Source organism: Dreissena polymorpha, chromosome 3 (assembly GCF_020536995.1).
Source record: "Dreissena polymorpha isolate Duluth1 chromosome 3, UMN_Dpol_1.0, whole genome shotgun sequence".
Classification (NCBI taxonomy): Eukaryota; Metazoa; Mollusca; class Bivalvia; order Myida; family Dreissenidae; genus Dreissena; species Dreissena polymorpha.
The window spans coordinates 49,529,948-49,552,806 of NC_068357.1; the positions used below are offsets into that span (position 1 = coordinate 49,529,948).

Consider the following 22,859-nt stretch of genomic DNA (forward strand, 5'->3'; position numbering starts at 1 on the left):
GCGCTGTCGATATTCTTGCATAAGTTTTACGGCAGCGATTTTTTTCCTTCTTTTTTTTCCCTTCTTTTAGCACTTTCCCAATTACGAAAAAACTACAAATTTCCCAATTGCTTGCCCAAAAAATCACAATTTAAGGTAAAAAAAAAACAAAAACATTTTTGTGTGTGTGTGTGGAAAATGCAACATTTTGTTAGTTTCCCTGTGCAGCTCTATGGTTTGAACCTAGGTAAATATAATATTGACAGCTTGAAAACACTTAGTTATCAATTTTAAAGTATTTGGGAGCATAAAATAAAATACACCAATTTCCCAATTTGAGGGTTTCACGACTCGATTTTTCCCAATTTGAGGGTTTTCACGACTCAATTTTTCCCAATTGAACCGGTACGGGTACTTTTCCCAACTGGACAAAAAAAATCGCTGTTACGACCGCTCTCGTTAAGTACTAATTACCTAATTACTTAATATTCCGTCTGCCAAATGTACTTTTAGTGTAGTGCGAATGGGTTAAGCTTCTTTTTGTTTCATCCATATCGATTTTACTTCATGTACTCTTATTGATTCTCCTGCGCTCGCTAAATTGTCCCGGGGGACAGCTTTTTATAGTCATAAAAATACATATTTGATTAAGCGTTTATCAGAAAAATACATACACAAGCAATATTTAATAATTACATATTAAACTATTATTGTTTTGAAATTTATATTTTGTACATAGTGTCAATGCATGTGTAGTTTTAAATCTTCGCACGTAGTTGTTTACAACATATATTAATACGAGCATACTCTGAGAAACTGATAAGCAGTGAAAATGGTGAATAATTTTGAATTTTGAAAGTAAACATTTCCTCCTTAAGCCCGTCTTATTAAATATCGTACCATAATGCTCAACACGTCACGATGCAAGATTGTACAAAATATACTTTCTGATTTCCAACATCTGTAATACGATTATTTCAGTCATGTGTTTTTATCAATTTATGTTCTTTCAATCTTTTAAACAAATTTCGTATACATGTCTACTTGTAGTGTAAAACAATATTCAGTCGTAACTTACAATTGTGATAAGATCCTATGAATGAGAGGACCCATAACTATATTCAAACCTATCAACTAGCTTTACTTTGTGATTTTCTACGAACAATACTGCAATTACCATACACGAAACAAAACATTGGACATGTGTTGTTAAATTCATATTGATCTCAAAATGTGTTTTTTGTTTACTCACTTATATACCTTGTTTACCAACTGGCTGTCAAAACACTTCAGAGCCCCATTTTACGCAGTATTTGTCAACACCCTTCTATGGAAACTAATGCAGCCATGGAAAAAAACAAGACACAATAAGGATTGGCATAAATAAAAATAGCTTTGAGAAAACGAATTCACTCTTACTAAAATAGCATCTGCGTCAATGACAACGTCTCGTAGAGCCCAGTGCTAAATAACGGAAGAATACAAATAACGATGCGGACTATGATGGGAACTGCTTCACTCGTAATGGCCGCCATTCATATCCACGGAAATACGTGAATACATTTGACAGTCATATAAAATCAAAAATTTAGAACAACATGTTTTCCGCCCGTATTCTTGTAATTATTTAATAAACCATAATCATTTTGTCATTCAGTGCGATGATAGGATTATGGCAGATTGCAAATCGCGATATTAAAGAGACTAGCAGGGGCGAATGCAGGAATTCTGGTAAGGGGGCGGGGGCGGGATATTGAAAGATTTGCTGGGGGTCCAGCTGGTGGGTGGGTGGGTGCAGGGCAAAGCCCTGCTAAGAGGTTCAGTGGGGTGAAGCCCCCGTAAGCTCCACGATTTTAGTGATTTTGAAGGCTTTGACAATCACTTCTCGAGCATGTCACGCCTTATACTTTCATCAAAGTACCTTCTTATAATGCCAAAAAAATGCATAGTTTATCGTTTAGGGGGTCCAGGGGGCAAAGCCCCCCGGAAGCTCCACGATTTTATTGACTTGCGATTTTATTTATTTTTTTTTGGGGGGGGGGGGGGCGTACGCCGCATCCGGCCCTGAGGAGACTCTATAAATTAATATGCAGTATGCATCACATGTTAAATGGATTGGGATTAAATAGATTTAAAACATTTTTTTCCATATAAACCCTGAAACGTATGCACATTCACATTTTTTCTTTAAATTAAAATTGCACGCCTACTCACTCGCTGATGCATCCAAAGTGACGTGTTTTCTGATAAAAAAAGAAAGTAGTTACAATATAAGTGCTACTTGTGCAACATGTACGCTTTCAACACCATTAAATAAAACAATTTTTATCAATCGTTGCTAAAATGGTTATAATTTTTATGACGAAGTTTTGCAGTGATGTCTTTCCAACTAACCGAAATGACATATTGTGTCACTTTGTTAATGAGCAAGCAAAGTGAAATTATATCTATCAAGATTAAATAGTTACGCGTCACATTAATACCTGTTTAGTATAGTGTTTGATTGAAAAGGAGATGACGTGTATGTATTCGGAATAGTAAAAGCTTTAATGTTGAAGTGCGTAATAAAAATTTTGTTTTACTGTGGAGACTTAAGCGGTAAATAACAATGTTTTGCATAACGATTGGAGTAAAACCAATTTGTATACACATTGTTGTTAATTAATGCATCATTATTATTACTATGGCAAATTGGCAATGCTACACAAAATGTTATGTTGTTTACCTCATTCGACATATCAATGCCCAAATGATATGTTTGATAACCATTTTGCTTTCAAATGGTTTTCTACGTGACTCGATAATTCAAGTCTGATTGAGTGGGGATTTGCAATTGTTTGATGAAATTGTCTGACGCAAGTTCTTTATGCTGTTGAATGAACAAATTGAAAGCAATGCTTGTCGTTCGTTGTTGAACAAGTAATGTTCACTAGCTATATTTCACTGGGAACAAGTACTGTTCACTAGCTATATTTCACTGGACACTGAACAGAATGTTGTGTCAAACACATGTGAATTGTGCAGCATGTATGTGCCAGTCCTTTGTACCTGCTGCTACACATAAAGACTATTTCACGTGTGTAATTTTAACCTTGAAGCAGGCATTACAGTTGTTGCATACAGCATGTCGTCTTGAAATGATGAAACATTTTGGTAATGTAATAAAAAGAAATACAACTGAAAGTCACGAGAACATCTACTATTACTTATAACATACACGGACTTAACACAATCTTTAAAGTGTCCACTGTAGCCTTTTGAGTGACCGACATGCTTGTTTCACTCGACAAATCTTCAAGATATGCATGTATATAAGGATTTTTTGCCGATTAATTTCGAAATACCATAATGCACGACAAAGTTATTAAAACTATAAGGAAATGTAGAAAACTTAGTGTCGATTAAGCAAGCGAAATGGTTGTTGCATTTTAACCGATTTATGTCTAGCGTCCTGAAAAAAGGACTTTGCAAACAGCGTAGACCCAGATGAGACGTCGCATGATGCGGCGCCTCATCTGGGTCTGCGCTGTTTGCTTAAAGGAATTTCAGTAAGTAATATTCTAAATATAGAAATAAATATACTAGACATCCCAAATTTTGGAAATAATTTGATCTAATTTAGAAGGATGGGAGAGTCCACTGGGCATAAATGGGTTAAACACGTCGTGTTGATGTAATGATGATGTGTGCCAATTTATTTTAAAATCCCATCATGCTCCCCTCTTATATTTGAACTTTGACCTTGATGGATGACATTGACCTTGACCTTTCACCACTCAAAATTTACAGCTCCATGAGATACACATGTATGCCAAATATCAAGTTGCTATCTTCAATATTGCAAAAGTTATGGCAAATGTTAATGTTTGACGCAAACAAACCAACAAACAAACAGACAGGGCAAAAACGATATGTCCCCTAGTATAGACTGGTGGCCATACAAATACTATTATGCGCAACACAGTTAAGGACCGGACACGAACGAAAAGATTATTTACCGATTGTAATATATCAAATATGATGGAATTTTATACAAGAAAAATACGGACGGACGCGTCATATTTATAGCGTCGTTTTGTAGCTTTTGGGGAGGGGGAGATAGGTGGGGAGTGGGAGATTGGGTGGGGTGGCGGGAGGGGTGTTATAACATGCGCAATGTTCGTGAAATTGAAACCTCGGCGACAATTATAAGACGACTTGCCTCTCACTTGAACCAACATGCTGGTAAAAATATAGGATAGGCCCATTATACAAAATATTATTCAGACTGGAATTTGATGTCCTCCATAACTTGTCTTAAAGCCAAGACACAAATGGGTTTGGCAGATATGTATTGAATGCTTTGCTATCGACTAGAACCAGATAAGATCAAACATATGAGCCGCTCTCTGTGAAAAGGGAGTTAAATGCATGTGCGTTAAGAGTCGTCCCAGATTAGTCTCTGAAGTCCGCACAGGCTAATCAGAGACGGAACTTTCCGCCTTAACTTCACTTTTGCTAAGAAAAGACTTCTTCTGTGCGGATGGCACATCCTAACCTGGGACGAAACTTTACGCACATGCATTAAACCCCCTGTTCACATAGCACGGCCCATTTATTTGTACCAGTTAGGGTTTACAACTGATCATAAGTAATTAAGTAACTTTAGTCGAAAGCAAAACACCCGTAGTTTCTGTCAAACACGATGCACAGCACACATAAAAATGCAATTAGAAAAGACAATCATTGAGCGCTAGCAGAACATTATCGCAATACTCAAGCATACTAAGACGATGAAATAACATATGTTTTATATGGAAATTTTGCTTCATCACTATCATACATGAATTAACTGTACTTACATATATTGTACTAGAATGTCCTTCATGAAAAAGCATACGGTTTTTGTATCAATTTTATTGATTATTAATGTCAACGACATACGAAGTATGTCCTTACAATACCGGACTACAATACCACGTGTACGAACTGTTTAGACGATATGTTGGACGCCAAACGAAACACAGTTTCGTTGTACTGTTCTGTAGTTTTGAACGTCTTGAAAATAGCCATAAAAGTAGATTTACAATCAGGAAAAGTTGTTTCTGTTTCTGAAAAGTGTACATACACTTTTACTATTTGTCAGCTATTGGAAATGCTGGATTTACATTAATATGGGTTAAAAATATGTTGTCCATTTTCCATGGGAAAAGTATATACTGCCAAATAAAACACAATACAGCTCCATCATAAGTCTTATTTATCAACTCGTTTCAAAGGAAACCAATGTCGTCATATAAAAAAATAAAAAAAGAGTAAATTGTATCTATAAATTAGAATAGCTATTGGAAATGTCTTTTGTTAATAAAAATTTCCATCAGAAATATAGCACCTGCGTAATATGATAAGTCTTATGCAATCACGAGTCTTAGTTACAGATTTTTCTTTTAGAAACGATGAGTAAAATCGATATGGCATTAATTCTAACGATCTTCATCCATAACCATGGAAATTTAAGAATAAAAGTATGCAGGCCTTTAAATGCGATGAAATAAATTACACACCTTTATTTCATTCCACATCCCCCAGTATTTACAATATTTTAATTTTAAAGTATTGATAACTTTGTATGTGATGAGATTGTGTACGGTGGAATAAAGGGGACATTGGTAATATTTTATTTAACGGTCTCTATGACGTGCGCGACGGTTGTATGTTTGCACTTACCGACCCTCATTTGGAGTGCAAAATCTTAACTGTTCTATTGAGTTTCAGGTTGGGTTATGAAACAATTTTCCACATTCGATCATATTTGCAAATTAATTATTACATGTAAAACATAAATATTGCAAAGAAATTCTTTAAGTAAAATATAACTTGCCTTCTGTAACAAAAAAGGTAAACGATTTTTTTCGCGGACATTCATTCCTTTTTAATTGGGATGTTTGCGAAAACTAAAATTTGTTACCATAGTCTTTTTTTTATGAATCCATTTTGATTAAAATCATCCTATTAATGCCAAATTAGGATACAACGATTACTGTATTCTCTAGTTGTGTAATATATTCTCGTCGGCATATAATAATATTTAAATATTGATTTCTCTGTATTTCAGAATAATGTTAAGTTACAGAATCGCTGTAGCATATTAACCCATTTATGCCCAGTGGACTCTCCCATCCTTCTAAATTGGATCAAATTATTTCCAAAATTAGAGATGTGTAGTATATTTATATCTATATTTAGAATATTACTTACTGAAATTCCTTTAAGCAAACAGCGCAGACCCAGATGAGACGCCGCATCATCTGGGTCTACGCTGTTTGCAAAGTCCTTTTTTCAGGACGCTAGGCATAAATGGGTTAAGTACATTTAACCATTAGATTGTACAACATTTCCTTCGGATTCCGCCTTCTTTTTTCCATCGGACCTAACAATAATTTGTCGTGAGCTTTTTATGACTTTTAAAGAAGAGTATTCGCTATCACAAAGTTTCATGGCCATATTGTTTCCCTATCTGGTATTCCTATTTTCCTATTTTATTGCAAATGCGCAATTTCGAAAATGGCAGGAATACACACTTAAAGAAGCTGTCAACTTCGTTGCAAAACAAACAAATGTTACAAAACCCAATCGCTATTGTGTTTCTTTATACAATATAAAGCATTTAATGACACACTTCAATAAATGCGAAAATCTGTGAAAAGGCCCGTTTAATGCCCATATCGTACGGTTATTGTTTGCAAAATGCTTAAACAAAGGCTGTACATATAAGACATTTAATGTGCATACTCAGCTATTCAAAAAAGTGTGCAAGTGACACCTCAACAGTTACATTGTTTCTCTGAATTAAACCTGAATTATATATTTTTTGGAAAAAAAAATGAAAGAGGATTTTTTTTCTTCTGTATTCTCATATTTTATCTACAATTGAGGTTTTGCAAACGCATTACATTACACTATAAAATTGAATCGTCGAAACCTTTGATCATGGAGTGTAAACACAAACCAGTTAATGTAGACGTTATATCCCAGTCAAAAAAGCTTCTGTGTATCCCCAACAGAAGTGGACGGATAGGCAAACTAACAATGGAATTATGTGATGACACTTTATATCTCAGTTTATCCGTTCAAAGAAATGAACAGACTTAAATTTACATATCAAATTCAAGCCCAAATTAATGCCAATACATTTCTTGACAATTTCCCATGTAAGGGAATTGCCAAGACGCTATTTATTACTTGATCTCCATTTTACGCCATCTCGAGTTTCTGACCAATATACAATTATATCAGTCATAAGAGAGTGAAACCTTCGCCACTGCTTGTCTGAACGCTAGGTATTATACAGTTTTCCGTGTATGTCATATAGTTATGGTTATTTATTTTGATATCGTTTAAAGATTGCTCTTTTTAAACATTTGGCGCAACTCTTATTTAAAGAGGAACACCTTTTTAGCAGGTAAACCAGACAAACAAACGGATAAATGATTCCATCGACACTTTGATTTGGTAATAAGTAACAGGTGATGCGTCAACCCATAGCAAGCTTGCAATTCCTTGCCAATAGACAAATTGAGTTCAGCAAATGTTAATTGAAAGTGTTATTGATTCCAATCGTTTTTTTATGTTTACACATGTGTGAAGTTAATCTTATAAAAACTTCACGAAAGTGCATAAAACATTATGGAAACTGTGTCCGTCGTTACCTTCAATAATTAGATACACTAAAATTTAAATAAATGAATTTCTTGTATTAGTAAATGGTAAGATATATTTTGGAATGGGTAATTATATTAACGTTATGTTCAGGTAACGTGTCATTAACAAAATAGAGTTAGCCACACTACAATACTACTTGGGTACGCGTGCTCTTTCAACACATTCTTGAAAGACCCTTATTTTAAGGGACTTGTTCGAAGTCGGGTAGACATTACAAATAACCTACAATTGATAATTTCATGCATCATTGTCAAAAATGCGAAAACACAGTAATGGCTGAGAAAAATATTAAAAATGTACGTTCGTTTATGGATAACCATACATTAAAATAGGTTTAATAATAAAATCATGCTAGTAATGAAATTTTTCGCAAAATACGCGATTCGATAAAATAGCATGTAAAATATACCGCTTCATTCAAAAGCGTCAATGCTCAAGTTCTTTTCCGAACAATGGTCGTGGGTTCGAATCGCGCTTACGGCACATTTTAATCAACCATTATTTTTCTTTCTTTTATAGTTTAACAGCATGCCAATTTTTCCTTTATAAAAAACGGTGAATAACGTTGGCGGTAAACCATTCCATTTAAATAACATATTTTCCATATGTTATTATCTGTACTGTATAGTCTCATATTATAACGTTAAAACATTATCATAAGTTAAAATGTCGGCCTCAATTACCAGAACGTCCCACATTTAAACTCTAGAGTCCCACCTTTTAATTCAAACGTCCCACATCAAAACTCCAACGTCCCACATTTTAAAGCAAACGTCCCAGGTGTTAACATCAAGGTCCGACTTTATAACTCCAACGTTCCACATCTTACCCAAATGTTTCACATTTTGGAGAAGAAGAATGGGTGTTATATAGGTTTGATAGCAAAATGTTTTACTTGGTGCGTGGATGTATATGGTCAAATGGGTTTCATGAAGTGAACGTACAGAAACAGAAAATCACCAGTCTTTTCATGTGTTGTAAAACATGACCACATTACCAAATATCATTGAACATTTAAACTAAGTTTTCCTCACATTCTGAAACGTGATGAACAAGGAACATTCTGGTAAAAAGATGCGATGAGTTAACTATACAAATTATTATACAGATTGGAATCTTACCCATTCATGCCTAGCGTCCTGAAAAAAGGACATTGCAAACAGCGTAGACCCAGATGAGACGCCGCATAATGCGGCGTCTCATCTGGGTATGCGCTGTTTGCTTAATGAAATTTCTGTAAGAAATATTCTAAATATAGAAATAAATATACTAGACATCCCTAATTTTGGAAATAAATTGATCCAACTAAGAAGGATGGGAGAGTCCACTGGGCATAAATGGGTTAATGCCCACCATAACTTGTCTTACAGCTAAGAAACAAATGGGTTTGGCAAATATGCATTGCTTTTATTTTGATCTACTAGAACTATATAAGTTGAAACATTTCTTTTTACCAGTTAGGGTTTTCAATTAACCCTAACTAATAAAGCAACTTTTGAAGAAATACAACCCATAGGTTTTGCTAAACAAGTAAAGACGAACAACACATGTCAACATGTATAATGTATAACAAAAATTAAGTACCTAAGGGTTGGTTGATTATTATCGCGATAATGCAGCATACTTAAACAATTGTCTAAGACGTTTGTCCTGTATTGAACTTGTTTTATATTAATGGCATAACCTAATTTATTATCAATAATGTATTCGCCTAGAGAGTCCTCCGTGAGAAAAATCACATACTTTTTTTAACAAAATTGATTATTAATGTGTACATGATTACTCTGACATTGGAAGTATGACCTTACAATTCAGGAATACACAAAACATGCATGCACTGTTTAGCCGATATATTGCACGCCAAATAAAACACAAGGTTATATTTGTGTTGAGTATTGTTAACTTCTTGAAAAGTACCATTAACGTACTTTTAAAGTAAGAATAAGATCAAGTTCTGAAATTTGTACCTACATCCCTAATATTTGTCTGATATTGGAAACGCTGGATTTACATAAATATGGGTACACAATACGCTTCCAATTAAGATGGTAATGCAAATCTGTCATGGCCATGCAATTCCTAACAAAAAACAATACAATTCCATAATACATCCAATTGATCTACTCGTTTCTTAGGAAACCAATGTCGTCATGAATTAAAAACGCAACAAAAGAGTAATTTGTATCTCTTAATTTTAAAAGCTTTGAGAAATGTCTTTTGTCAATAAAAATACACTTTAATCACAACATTAGCATCCCCGTCACAGAGCGAGACTTACTAAAAACATGAAGCTAAATTACAAAAAAATATGTTTCTATAAGACACGACGAGTCAAGTTGACATGAAATAAATTCTCAATTATTTACATTCATAAACACGGAAATCTAAGAATTGCATGTTGCGAGCCTTAACAATTCAACGTAATAGAGGTGCACAGTTCAAATCCATTCAGGAACAATCGGTATTGGAATTATTCGAATTTGTAACGATATTGATATTTTTGCATTTTGATAGAAAGATGACATTTATGCACTGGCTTCAGAAAGCATATTTCTCCTGAATGGAACAAATGGCATTCTAATGATATCTATATGCGCATGTCAACATCAAATGAGGACCGAGGCAAATTGATATTGCAATGGTTACTAAATTAAAGGGACCTGTTCACAATTTGGTAAATTGAGAAAAATAGGAGAAAAAAGTTTTAGATTTGCAAATGTTAATTGCGAGGAAGCAATACTACTGACAATTTGCCTTGCTTTAAAATATCAATAATTGGCATGTTTTGACGATTTAAAAACCTGAAAATTATAAAGCGTTACAAACGCGAAAAGATTGAATAATTTTGAGAGTTCTGTTTTTATCGTTATATTTGTGACAACACCATGATTGTTTATTTGAATTATAAAATACATGACAGATTGTGTTAGAACGGATGACCGAGTGGTTAACGTGCTAGTCTTTTACTCCAAAGGTCTGTGGTTTTAGCCACGGTATGGATTACGTGTTTCTTTCTTGAACTTTATTATTATTTTTATACGGAAGTTTTTTAGTTTTGATGTTTACATTAATTAATTTAAAGCATGTAATGACACCTATCGAAAAGCATGCCACAATCTGTGAACAAGTCCCTTTAAGCCTCAACTGTTGTTTGTTTCCAATTACCGAAACCTTCTTTGAGTGAAAACACGTAACTGTTTTGGGAAATTCCATGTTGCATTCCAAATACTCGATTCGATCATATTCGCATAAAAAATCTTAACATGTATAACAGCTATGTTGCATATATATTCTTAAAGTGAAATATTATGTGCTTTGAGGAACAAATAAGTTCAACAAAAATATTAAGCCAACCTTCATATCCTATTTTTATATGGATCTTTGTTATAAAAACACATTTTGGGACAGGGGGCTGAGCCTCGTACAAGTCTATAGGTTTTAATTAAAAGAATCGTACACAATCACTCAATCATTTGAACCTTCGTAATATCTCAAACAGAAGTGTGACGGACGAACAGATACACTAACAATCGGGTGATACGATGGCATAATATACCTCTGTATGTCTGTTCAAAGGCATAAACAGGCGTAAAGTTATAAAGACGTTCGTGCCAAATCCAAGCCCATCAATTTCTGGACGATTCCCAGGAAAAGAAATCACCAAGACGCTATTAATTACCCGATGTCCATTCACGCCATCTTGAGTTGCTGACCAATATACAACATATTGCTCACACGAGATTTAAATATCCGCCACTGATCGTCTAAAAGCCAGGAATTATGCATCTTGCCGGGCATGTCATAGAATTTTGGTCACCGAGTAGATTTACTAATATAAATTAAAGTATGTTCATATACATGGCTAAACATTTTATTGATACTAACTGTTGTTAAACAAGACACGCACCCGTTTATTTTATCTACGCATTACATTATCCATCACACATTTCAGAGTGTAATTATACGAATCCAACCAGTGGTTATTATAATATATATATATATATATATATATCCAGTGGATACATTTGATAACGGTCCAAGAAAGGAACATGCATGTGTAACTAAAGCAAAGTCGCCCATTAGAGTACATAGCAGGGCCTAGTATTAGAAAAGTACTAAACTCAATATTCTTACTTAAAGGGGCCTTTTCACAGATTTTGGCATTTTTTTAACTTATTCATTAAATGCTTTCTATTGATAAATGTAAACATTGGATCGTAAAAGCTCCAGTAAAAAATCAAGAAAAAAAATAAAAAAAGGAAAAGAACATTGCCCGGAGCAGGTTTCGAACCAGTGATCCCTGGAGTCCTGCCAGAGTCCTGAGGTAAAAACGCTTTAGCCTACTGAGCTATTCCGCCGAGTCGTGACGTATTTTATACCTTATATAAGCAATCTTCGTAGTTTCACAAAATTTAACGACAAAAACAGAACTCTCCAAATTATTCAATCGTTTCGCGTTGCAACGCTTTATAATTTTTAGGTTTTAAAATCGTCAAAAGATGCATATAATGGCTATATTAGAGCATGGTTAATGTTCAGTATTACTGTTTCCTCACAAATATCATAACTAAAACGAAAACTTACGAATCTGAAACAACTTTTTTCAATTTTGTCAATTTACCAAAGCGTGAAAAGATCCCTTTAAGGTAGCGCACCTCTAACGATTTTCCGCGATTTATTTTACGATCATTGCCGATCTTCAATGATCGGTTATTTCCGAGAGATGCATTTTATTTTTTTCAAACTTCGAATTTTGATATGTGTTTACCTAATTCATTTAGAATACTTAGTACATAGTTTTCACTATAAATATAGACTTTGATCCAATTATCATCTAAAAAATACGATTTCGCGATTTCTTCAAAGATCGACGAGCCTTTTTACCTGTTTACTTATGGGTATCTTATTTAAGGTTGCACTGATGTGAAGTTGTCGTGGTCGAGTGGTTAGGGCGATGGACTTGATATCTTTTGGGATCTTCCCGTGCAGGTTCGAATCCTGCCGACATCGCATACTTTTTGCGACGCGTTTTATTTCTTTTCTAACGTAATTTGATTTAATATAGCATATAAGCTATGTTCATTGTTAAATATGTTGAAAAGTGTATGCACATCCTTCAATTTTTAAAATTAAAACAACGTTATGGCTAAATTGGGTAATTTACTGCTGAAAATACGAATGATGCATGTTGCATTTTTATTTTTATTTCAAAAAGTAAACGGTAAATCTGTATATTTCTTGGTATTTTTGCTGTATATAGTGTTTCTATAAAAAGTTAGTTTAAAATATAATTAAATGATACTATTTTGAATTTTATGACACTTTGTTTTTAACCGACCCAATTTTTACTTGGCTGAAATCACTTACATTTCATGGCGCTATTCCATAGATAAAAAATTGTAAAAAATAAATGTCTGTAAAAGAATACTTATTTCATCTTGTTTAAATTTTAAACACCTTTACTGCATCTGTACACACCAACTGCATGCCCGTATTCGGAAATTTGAATGAATTATGGAACTTTTATATACCCCAGGGGTGAAAATAAACTGGACAAAAGCCGAGCGTGAGGGTGGTTTTGAAAAAAATCGTTATATTTTTTAAAAAGCATGGAAAGCCTACCTACAAATTTGCATGTAGTTCAGTGAAATGATGCTGATTAGGAAAATAATTTATGAAATTATATTTGGATATGTGCCCATTAGGGGTGCGCTACCTTAACATTATTTTTTTTCTTCTCCATTTCTTGATTATCAGCACCATGCTTGACTTCATGTTCGCAAATGTTTTTCTTCACAAAAGAGTTTGAATCAAACCTAACATATATGTTTAGTTTAACCGTTTTTATTTTAGGTCGATTTCATCAAAAGCCTAAGGCTTATTGATGCGTCAAAGCTTGCAATTTTTTACCAATCGAGAAATTGGGGTAAGCAAATGTTAATTGAAAAGGTTCTTGATTCCAGGCGATTTTTTGTTGATGTTTACCCATTTGATAAATCAATATCTTTAAGAATTCATCGAAAAAGTGGTGCATGATGTATAAAATAATAATGGAAACTGAGTTTGTCATCACCTTCAGTAGAATGAGCTACACTAACATTAGTCGATTTCTTGTTTCAGTCACAGGTGGTTAGCGTGTGGCTATGATATCAATTAGTGAAAACATCATTTTGAATGAAAAATAATCATATTATAACGAAAGACTGAAATCTTCACGTAGTAAATGGCATCTTCCTAACAAAGTTCATGTACCTCGGTACCATAATTCAATAAAACGTATGAAAAAACATTATTACCGTTCTTGTCGTTACATTATGCATCAAGACTAACTGTCCAGCGCCATTTGAAACCTTTGTTTAAATACATTTCAACTAACTGACATTTCAAACACACGAGTGATTTCATTGGTCCAATGCGGAGGTGTGTCTTTACAACTGGAGATTTCATTCATAAAGACTGCATGATCATTTCTTAAAAGTTGACCCAGCATTTGTAAAAATATTGCAAGACATATACATTTCCAGAAATAAAATTCATTTCTGCGTTGAATAAGACCGAGATCGTGAAAATCGCTGCACAATTGATGAGATATGGATGTTCAAAGCGATGCACCCCGTTTTTGGCTGATTTTGAGTTGCATACCTTGTTATATATATATTTGATAGGGATTTTTTTTTCAGAAAAGTTAATTTTTCGTTATAACATGATTATTTATCATTCAAAATGATGTTTTCACTAATTAATATCATAGCCACACGCTAACCACCTGTGGTTTCAGTGAGTGCACCACTTTAATTAAAATAAAGAATTATTCTACCGTTCTACTATGTTAAACTTTACGTGTCAGTAACCCGCATTCGACACACTGCGATATAACATGGGTAAACCCTTCAACATATTTAGAAAGATCCTTGTAATTCCTAATAGATGTATATTCTTTTAAAGCGACTTGTTCCCAGTTTGGCAAAATGACAATTACAATAATTGTGACACAGGATCGGAAAATAATGCGAGCATTATATTCAAACAAGACAAATAATAGTCCTGACTAAGAATAATGCTACAAACATCTTGTCGTTTATTGCTAACCATCAACCGAAAGAAGACGAATAAAACGCAATGCATCGACAACTTGCACAATACTCGAATCTATAAAATAGCGCTTATGATACACTGTTACTTTTTAAAAGCCTGAATGGTCTCATTCGAGTGTTGCTTTTTACTAACGACGGTCTAAGGTTGGAATCCCATTCAGGGCACATTTTTCTATCAACCTCTTGCTTTTATAATTGGTGTATCGGATATAAAATATTCTCTTTTTTAGTAAAACATTGAAATGCCATTTTTCAAGAATTACGAAAAGTGATTAACAAAATGATCTAAATAACATCTTGTTCATATAATATTATCTGTAATTATAACGTTAAGCGTTATCATATGTTAAGATGTGAGCATCAGATACTATAACTTCAAATATTTGGACTCCAACGTTAAGGACTTAAACTCTTAGTCCTAACTTTAAAAAAACACGTCCCACATCTAAACATCAACGTCCGACATTATAATTCAAGACGTCCCAACTTTTAACGAAAACGTTCCACCTCTTAACATCAACGTCCGACATTATAATTCAAAACGTCCCAACTTTTAACGAAAACTTCCCATCTCTTAACATCAACGACCGATATTATAACTTAAGCGTTAGACATCTAACGCCAGGATTTAACATCTTGACCTCAATCGTCACACATTTTAACACGACGTTGCAAATTTCGATTTTAATCGTTCAACAGTTTTTCATCTGTGTAAACTCGATTCTCGAAGTTAATAGTGAAATGAAAACGTGTGATATGCCAACGTTTAACGCGTACAATAAATGTTTTTAATAGTTATTGGAAAATAAACACCACTTATCGTTGTGTTTACATTCATTGGCGTTTAAGTGGGAACCCCAAACAGTCACGTAATCTTAAACCCTGATATGTTACAATCAAAGGTGATACCTCTTTTAATTTTCAAGATGGGCTCAAAACAAAATTTAAGCAAAAAAACTAACGAAGGACAATACATCTATGAAATTATGGAAGCAAAACTTATGGAACAAGCTCCACATCCCGCAGCGTGATATACTTATGTATTACGTTGTAATTTGATATATCTCTTAGTTTTTGATATATACTCCGGAAACAAATAAGTACACATACTAGTAATGGGTAATAACTCTACAAATAAAAGATGTAGAGTAACGGATCTTATGCACATCACTTTACCCAATGAGACCTACCCAATCAGTTTAATGTCACACATCGATATATTTATAAATGCAATGTTGTTTTGGAAAGTCCAAGTTGAACAGGGGACTTAACTTTTATAACTCTCAATATAGAACGCATTGCACATGCTCAAAGTCACATCACGAGGAACAATGGCTGAAAACTTGAATGCTGTACAAAACTGTATGCGGATGCCTCCGATCGGACAGACGGACGGACATACAGATAAACGAACAGACCAAAAGATTCCATATTGATTCCAAAATACGTATCAGAAGTATAATAAAACCAATCCCAATACCAATGAGTACTATCCCTACTTTCATTACTGCTTCTTCTGGTACAAGTTGTACTGATAACACTAGCGTCAGCTTTGTTGCTGTTGCTTGTACTATTTTAAATAATACTATTACATATATTCTGCTACAACTACTACCATTACTTCTACTACTGGTAACATAATGTAGATGATGTCGATACAGTAATAATAAGATTACTAGTATTATTAACAATTATAAGTATAATGAAATAATAATAATAATAATAATAATAATAATAATAATAATAATAATAATAATAATAATGATAATCGTACCTTTGAGATCTTTTAAGGGGCCACGAACCCTCAGTACCGGAGGGACTTCCGGGTCGCTCCTCAACCGGATGAAAAGGAGAGTCGCCGGATGTTGAACTATGCTGATCCTCCGACGTATCAGTAATGACGATAGTCACGTGACGGCAGTCAGACTGAGACTTGGCTTTAATGCAATTCTCAGGACTGAAAATAACAAAGACATTTGCAATGCAGAAATGTTTAACTTTTTAACTTTGATAATCCGCTTTTCATAATATTCATAGTATACATAACGCAAATAGGCAACAAGTGCTTTCACCTTTTAATCATGTGCTGTAGTTGCGTCATGATTTAGATGCAATTCGTGGTTGTTGTTGGTGTTTCGATATCATAAAAAATGATGCTAGCAAACATATAAAACAAAAATACATGAGAAGAAAATCGAACAATTTTTATTTCGTTGCGTCGAAAATAAAGTAGTCATAACTTGAATTTTCTGCAGTATAAAAATAGGTTTTGTTTTTATTGTCCGTTCTTGATGATGTGTATGTGTATGTCCAATGGCATAATACGAAAATAATACTTTTATTGCGAGCTATTTTTAAGTCCAAGCACGTTGCCGTAAATGACGACAACATGTCGAAACGTTGAAGTGTACAGACACACAACAAGTGTATTGAATTTTATTACATTTGGTTAATATCAAAACCAATAGGTGCTTGTTTATTTCAACAACAAAACACACTATGACTGAATCATATTAAATATCATTTTAAAGTATTGCGAGCAGTAGTGGAGTTTAATACCGATTCAACTATGTTTTAATAAATATTGTACAACGCCTTTATATTGCACTTAATAATATGTTAACCTGTAATGTTCCATAATCAAACCTATGTTCTATTCATCAGATAATTATAAAGACTTGCTTGCTGCTAACATTCACCAGACGGTTGATGTATGGAGGAACAATCTAGTAATAAGTGTGTCAGGGTGCAAAATCACGTGACTTTGTGGGGTTCCCAATTAAACGTTAATGGATGTAAACACACCGGTAAGAAGTGCTTTTTCAAATCACTTTTTACAACAGTTTTTCTTAAGAAGTTCAACTAGTGCATAAAATACAGATTCTTATGTTGCTTATGGCATTGTGAAACACATCAGAATTACTTGTTTAATAAGTATGTGCTCTTGTTTAAAAAATCCTTGTGTACTGCACGGCTATGCTTCACGTAACGCGAAATTTAGTCACCGATTTCAGACGTATTAAAGTTATTTTTCCTTATACCTTAAGATATCGGCACAAACTGCAAAAAACACTGTCTTTTATGCACTTACGACTTTTGCAAATGTATTTCAATAACTTGAGATATTTGCAAAAATAAAGCTCTTAAAGTTGTGTTTACATTCTGTCCAGCCCGTGTGTAAACCCCTGAAAACCCCGTTGATTTTGCACCCTATGTACCAAGTTTAGTGATTTAATCTTTTGTTCTCGTGATGTTTTTAATAATACGTAAAATTCTATTTTTAAATAAAAGGAATTGATTATTTGACATCTTTTGGAAATATAATTATGTTTATTGATAATATATTATGTAGATTTATATTTACTACTGCGAACGATTAGAAAGACGGACAAATGAACTAAACACAAAATCGACACAATTATATATTATGGTAAACCCAGCGCCAAATGTAAAACGATGATCATATATAATTTACTGTTTAGTAGTAAAATTGTTTTGTTCGTTCGAAGTTCAGTTACCTGATATTTGACTTCTGAATTCGGACATAAAACATAAAGTCGTCCCAACTCTCCGCAATGAACTTTAAATCCCTTGGACCGTGCTCTGTGAAAAAGGGGTTTAATGCATGTGCGTAAAGTGTCGTACCAGATTAGCCTGTGCGGACTGCACAGGCTAGTCTAGGACGACACTTTACGCGCATGCTATTAAGGGATGACACTTTCCGCTTTTATGATATTTTTCGATTTAAAAAAGTCTCTTCTTATCAAAAATGCAGTTAAGTCGGAGAGTGTCGTCCCTGGTTAGCCTGTGCGAACTGCACAGGCTAGTCTAGGACGACACTTTACGCGCATGCATTAAACCCTTTTTTTCACAGAGCACGGCCCAATTATAAAAGTTTCATCCACACATGTTCACTACTTTTCGACGAAGTACAGTAATTTTTGCGGATGGACGGGCGGACGTACGGACAGGAGTTACGAAAAAAAATGACTAGCGGAAAGTAATCCTATAGTTTCCTCTCGTTAAAGCGCTATGGGACTTTTACAGGTCCTATATAAATCATTACGAATTTTTCTTTTTTTCGGATAGACTATGCTACAAGGGCTACAACCTAGATCGAACCTCATATATGTCAGTCTAGCAATTGCCTCCCGTAATGTCCATCATCCCTGGAGTTAACGTTTTGAATATAAAAAATAGCCGTATATTTTATATTGACCCATCTGTTTATCAATCGCAAAAGTTTTTAGTTCCATGTGATTGATTAGTAATTTCAAATGAATTTAAAGACATAAAAGAAGCTTTAGTTATTAGAAATACGATCCTAAATAATACTGTAATATACTAGATTTCATCACCGCTCGATAGAACTTATGTGTTCTTACATTATATTGTTTTTTTGTGTGTAATTTTTATGTAACTTTTATGTTACATTATGTTAAGTTGTTATTCGTATTCACGTGACCGAAAGTAATCTGTATATTCTAGTATGAAGACGATGTACTATTGTATAAGTCTGAATAAACTATCTGTCTGTCTGTCTATATAACAGTTATAAACAGTTATGATTAATAAAAACAAGTAAAATATTTTTTACTATAGTATCGTTTGAAAATCGTAAATGGGAAGCATGGTTTAAATGCTTGCCTATCAGTGTATATTCAGATTCATGTATATTCAGAATTGTGAATATTATTAGTATCGACACTTTACACAGTCTACAGTAATGGAATGTTACTTGTTAGTGCAATGGCAGACTTAGGTCTTAAGGTAAACCATATTTAAAAGCAAAAACACGCTTTAATCCTCTTTCCCAAACACAGCAAATATTCTCGCTTTATTGTTTCGTCTTTTAAAGGGGCAGTTCTTTTCAACCAAGTCGGAAAATCTTTGATCGTCATTAACCCATTTATGCCTAGCGTCTAGAAAAAAGGCTTTGGCAAACAGCGAAGACCCAGATGAGACGCCGCATGATGCGGTGTCTCATCTGGGTCTACGCTGTTTCCTTAAAGGAATTAAAGTAAGAATTATTCTTAATATAGAAATAAATATACTAGACATCCCTAATGTTGGAAATAAATTGATCCAATTTAGAAGGATGGGAGCGTCTACTAAGCTTAAATGGGTCAAAACGATCTCTTAAAAAGTCTGGTCTACCGGTTGGAAATGGCCTCGTTGGCATTCGAGTATTATTTCCTATGTTGTCTACACATATATGATGTATTGAGGGTGTAAACATTTACTTCTAGACAGTAGAAATTGTGAAAGTTGAAGTTTCATTTGTTTGATTTGTTTATTTCAGGCAACTGAATTTAATGTTTATGTTGGGTGACGTAATTCACTGATTGTATGCTGTCATTATTGACATGACGACCTAGCTTTGATCAAATGATCACGTGTGTGTTTAAATGGTCATTAATTTTGTTTACAGTCTTTGGCTGAAATAGATCAGTAATGTATACATTAAGTCAATTATATTTAAAAAGTTGGTCACCTGGACAATAATGATCTTCACAGCTGTCTTGACAAAACTTTCAAAACATCTTAACGTTCTTTGAAGCATAAGAAATCAAACCATGCCTCTTCACAATTTATTTCATTAATAGGAAAGCAAAACTAAGTAAAAAAAATCAACAACAGAGTCTATCCATCTATTTGTTTTAGACCGTTGCAATATCAAACACAGAATTGTTTTTTTGCCCTAGATATTGGATATTGGCATTCCATTCATGTTTGGAGAGAGGTTTCTTGCACGTATCCAACAGCCGTACATACTTCAAAGAACTGACACACGCAAGAAGAGATTCTACCTTGACCTTGCGATTTCTCGGTAAAATGTTCTTTATGAATTTATACAAGACTCGAACATTGTATACAGACGTACAGTTTGTAAAAATTAGCAATATTTTTTCATGTAGAAAGTATTCAGTATATCACTTTTTTTGCTATCAATTATTTTGTTGTAAACAGTTTTTGCTTTTACTGAATATACAAGCCTTGTACTATATTATTCAAATAATCATAAAATGTTCGCATAGTGTTTATAATTTTTTTTTATTTGATCAAACAAATAATGGTTTCAGAAGTACATAAGTTTAAGTATCAAGGATTAACTTCTTTGTGTGAATTTGTTTTCTTGCATTTGATTTGGGTATCAGTTATGATTGAACTGTAATGCAGGGCAATCGTTTTTATACATTTTAATCATAACTGTTTTTATTACCCAAATCTGGCGACTGTAAAGTAATAACTTTACAAGCAATCATAACACATTTGAGACAATATAACAACTAATATTTTTGCGTGTATTTCACCGATTCACAAGTTCTGCACCAGTTATTAGTGTTACCTGAATTGCGCACATGCAAAAATGGTATATCTGTTTCGACATACCTTTCTTCTAACCGATACAGTAATGTAATCAGATATTAACTGAAACGTATCTAAATTATTAAGACATTTTAAACCTAAAGATACGGTGCATTCACTTTTTGAACGTAAAGATAACATAACATCAATTGATTATAAAAAGATGAAGCATTTCCGCCTAATAATCAACCGATAACATCAAACATAACCCTGATAACTAGAGTATAAAACGTTTGTCTCTTTGTTCAGATCTTATCAGAATTGGGTGCAAATTGATAGAAAATAAAAAGCACAAATAATAATACCACACACTGACGCCAGGTATTCGTTTGAATTCAGGAAAATCCAAGTTTGTTTATTAATTTCGAAGAAAAAGTCTACGGGGATAAGTGTTATTTTAATATCAATACAACAAGTTTTAGGACAATTGAGACTCCTAACCCCGACAGTTGATTCAAAATCGAACACAATGAGTCATGTTCTGACAAAACTGGGCTTAATGCATGTGCGTAAAGTGCCGTCCCAGATTCGCCTGTGCAGTCCGCACAGGCCCATTCCGGGACGACACTTTCCGCTTAAATGGTAATTTTAGTTTCAAGGAAGTCCCTCTTTACCGAAAATCAAGTTTAAGCGGAAAGTGTCGTCCCTGATTAGCATGTGCGGACTGCACAGACAATCAGGGACGGCACTTTACGCACATGTATTAAGCCCAGTTTTCTCAGAACAAGACACAATTAAATCTGAAAATTTAAAGCTGGAAGCAGATTAAACTCCAGACAGGTTCACAGCTCGAACATGAATTCAAATCCTTAACCCAGTGGAATTTCCCATCCTACTAAATTGGATCAATTTATTTCCAAAATTAGGGATGTCTAGTATATTTTTTTCTATAATTAGAATATTTATTACGGAAATTCCTTTAAGCAAACAGCGCAGACCCAGATGAGACGGCGTCTCATCTGGGTATACGCTGTTTGCCAAGGCCTTTTTTTTTCTAGACGATAGGCTTAAATGGGTTAGGCATAAATGGTCTAAGTCTTCCATTAGGATAATGTAACGACGAAACTCCGGCAAACTAGAAATATACACCGGGGACATACATAACGATTTCGATCAATCTTAATGGACACACTACCTCTTAAATCCAACATTTCAACAGTATATTAAACCAGGTATTGATTTTCAACGAATTGTCAAATCTTTATTTGAGCAATGCCTTGAGTATAATATACTTAAAAATAAATTTGAGCCTCGCTCCGAGAAAACCGGGTTTAATCCAGTTTCGGACAGTCAGGCTAATCAACGACGACACTTCACGTTTTAATGAAACTTTTCTTTTAATAGAAGTCCCTTTTTACACCAAATATCTAACTTACGTAGAACGTGTTGTCGCTGATTAGCCTGTGTGGACTACGCAGGCTAATCTGGGACGGTACATTTAGCACATGTGTTAAGCCCCGTTTCCCCAGAGTGCGGCTAATTTATAGATAACTCGACAGCCAGGCTGCAGACAAAACATTAGGTAAGGATTTTACCATTAAAAAATAATAAGAGATACAACAACTATTTTGAATTCCAAACTAAATGCATATACAATTCAATGTTCGTATACTCCACGACATGATACACAACTGGGCTCCTCATCCCGACCAAGGGATTACAAAAGAGTGTTAAACAGGAAACACCGCTGGATGTTCACCAATTTACTTTGAAAAG

General features: G+C 34.1%; 1 protein-coding gene across 3 annotated transcripts in view; it reads right to left on the minus strand.

Moving 5' to 3' along the window:
* LOC127874082 (uncharacterized) overlaps positions 1–22,859 on the minus strand; it is a 244,947-nt gene that overhangs the window by 27,710 nt on the left and 194,378 nt on the right. For all 3 annotated transcript variants that reach the window (XM_052418198.1, XM_052418197.1, XM_052418196.1), the window contains one exon: positions 16,549–16,731. In XM_052418198.1, coding sequence (XP_052274158.1) covers positions 16,549–16,731 — 183 coding nt within the window. The remainder of the gene's footprint in view (positions 1–16,548; positions 16,732–22,859) is intronic.